The sequence below is a fragment of the Sinocyclocheilus anshuiensis genome, unplaced genomic scaffold (assembly GCF_001515605.1).
Source record: "Sinocyclocheilus anshuiensis isolate Anshui unplaced genomic scaffold, SAMN03320099.WGS_v1.1 scaffold601, whole genome shotgun sequence".
NCBI lineage: Eukaryota > Metazoa > Chordata > Actinopteri > Cypriniformes > Cyprinidae > Sinocyclocheilus > Sinocyclocheilus anshuiensis.
Genome location: NW_015536496.1, coordinates 93,234 through 94,885, shown reverse-complemented (window position 1 = coordinate 94,885; position 1,652 = coordinate 93,234). Strand labels below are relative to the sequence as shown.

General features: G+C 28.9%; 1 protein-coding gene across 2 annotated transcripts in view; it reads right to left on the bottom strand.

The window, feature by feature from the left end:
• Nucleotides 1-1,451, bottom strand: part of exog (exo/endonuclease G) — an 8,524-nt gene extending 7,073 nt beyond the window's left edge. Inside the window, exon 1 of one of the 2 annotated variants that reach the window (XM_016484498.1) lies at nucleotides 1,206-1,451. In XM_016484498.1, coding sequence (XP_016339984.1) covers nucleotides 1,206-1,317 — 112 coding nt within the window. In that variant the 5' untranslated portion in view covers nucleotides 1,318-1,451. The remainder of the gene's footprint in view (nucleotides 1-1,205) is intronic. The other variant, XM_016484507.1, reaches the window with a different exon arrangement.
• Nucleotides 1,452-1,652: the final 201 nt, after the last annotated feature.

Genomic DNA, 1,652 nt, shown 5'->3' with positions numbered 1-1,652 from the left:
GTGATCTCCAAAAACTTATTTGAAACCTTAAAAGTAGACACTTTACTTACATGTAATGTGCTTTCTATGGACATAAAACCACTTTTGTACATTTCTTTTGATGCGGACATCTTAACGTTTTTGACCCGCGCACATATACTTGCAATCCTTGCTAAACAGTAACTAATTGTTAACTGAATAGACACAATAAAATAAAAAAAAATAATAAAAAAAATACATAAGTAAATAATTATTTTTCCTGAATAGTAGTAAAAAGTTAAAGTTTTATTCATTTACAGAAATTAACTTGAAAAATAAATAATAATAAATAAATAAATAAATCACTGATCATTTTACAATATTATTTACAACAAAATAAAAAAATAAATAAATGAGTATTTGGCATATCCTACAAAATACTCAAATGTATTCAGATTTAAGATTAACATTTTATATACTTGTTTATTTTTTCAGTCCACAAAATTCACATTTTGCATTTGTTTTATATTTTATTTTATATTTGTATACATATTTTTTATTTTAATGTAAAGTTAATTTTGGAAGCTTATTTTATAAGATTATGTTTATATATTTTTGTTTATTTTAGAAGCTTATTTTATAAGATTATATATTTATATGTTTGTTTTGGATGAGTTTAAAACCCTGTATCAACAGAAAACTGGGTTGTATGACAGAAATGTGTAATTATTTTGTTTACAGAATGACATTTTAAAATGTAAAGAACATTAAATTATGCAATTATTATTATGTATTATTTTATTAGTAAAATACCACAAGCATGAGAAGAAATTTGTTATATTTTTATAAATGACTAAATTATAAATGAACCGTTTTTTGGGACAGCTGATGTGGTTAATAACATAATAAATCTGTTATAAATATTGCTCTTGTGGCACTGAATAAGCACAATAAAATAATTTTAAAACTACATTAAATAAATAATTATTTTTCCTGAACAATAAGCGACGGAAATGTTCAAAAGCTTTATGAGTGTAGTAAAAACAAGTTTAAGGTTGATTTATTTACAGAAACTAACTTAAAAACACACATAATAATAAACCACTCACTCACTCACTGCTGTAACGCTGTGACAACTTACCCCGGTCTCGGTATATGGAAGCACATGAACTACTGACCTGCTAATAATTATATAACGTTTGTGTCATATCTCTTTATTATTCAATAAAGTATTTGTGATGCTTTACCGGAGTCTGTTTTCTGCTCTTCATACAAATAGAGTTTGAGCGCCGCGACACCGGAAGTAGCTCCGAGCACAAAGCCGCAGACGAACCTCACCGAAATCACTTTAGACGCCATCAGGAAATATTACACTTAATTAACGCCATCAGGAAATATTACACTTAATTATGACTTTAAACCAAAATCACATCAGAAGCACAGAAGCACGAACAGCGCGGCGTCAGCGAGGAAGAGCGCAGCAGCAGCAGAGCGCTCTCCTCACAGCGCCGCCCGGCGGCAGAAACACAGAACTGCAGCAGAATAAAACTATAATAATAATAATAATATAATAATAATAATACAAGAACTGCGCTAGATGAACACACTCAGCACATTAACTCAAGCTTGTAAAATACACATGCACTCATGATCTCAGAAGCATTATGAAGTGTAACAATGATAATTATATAATA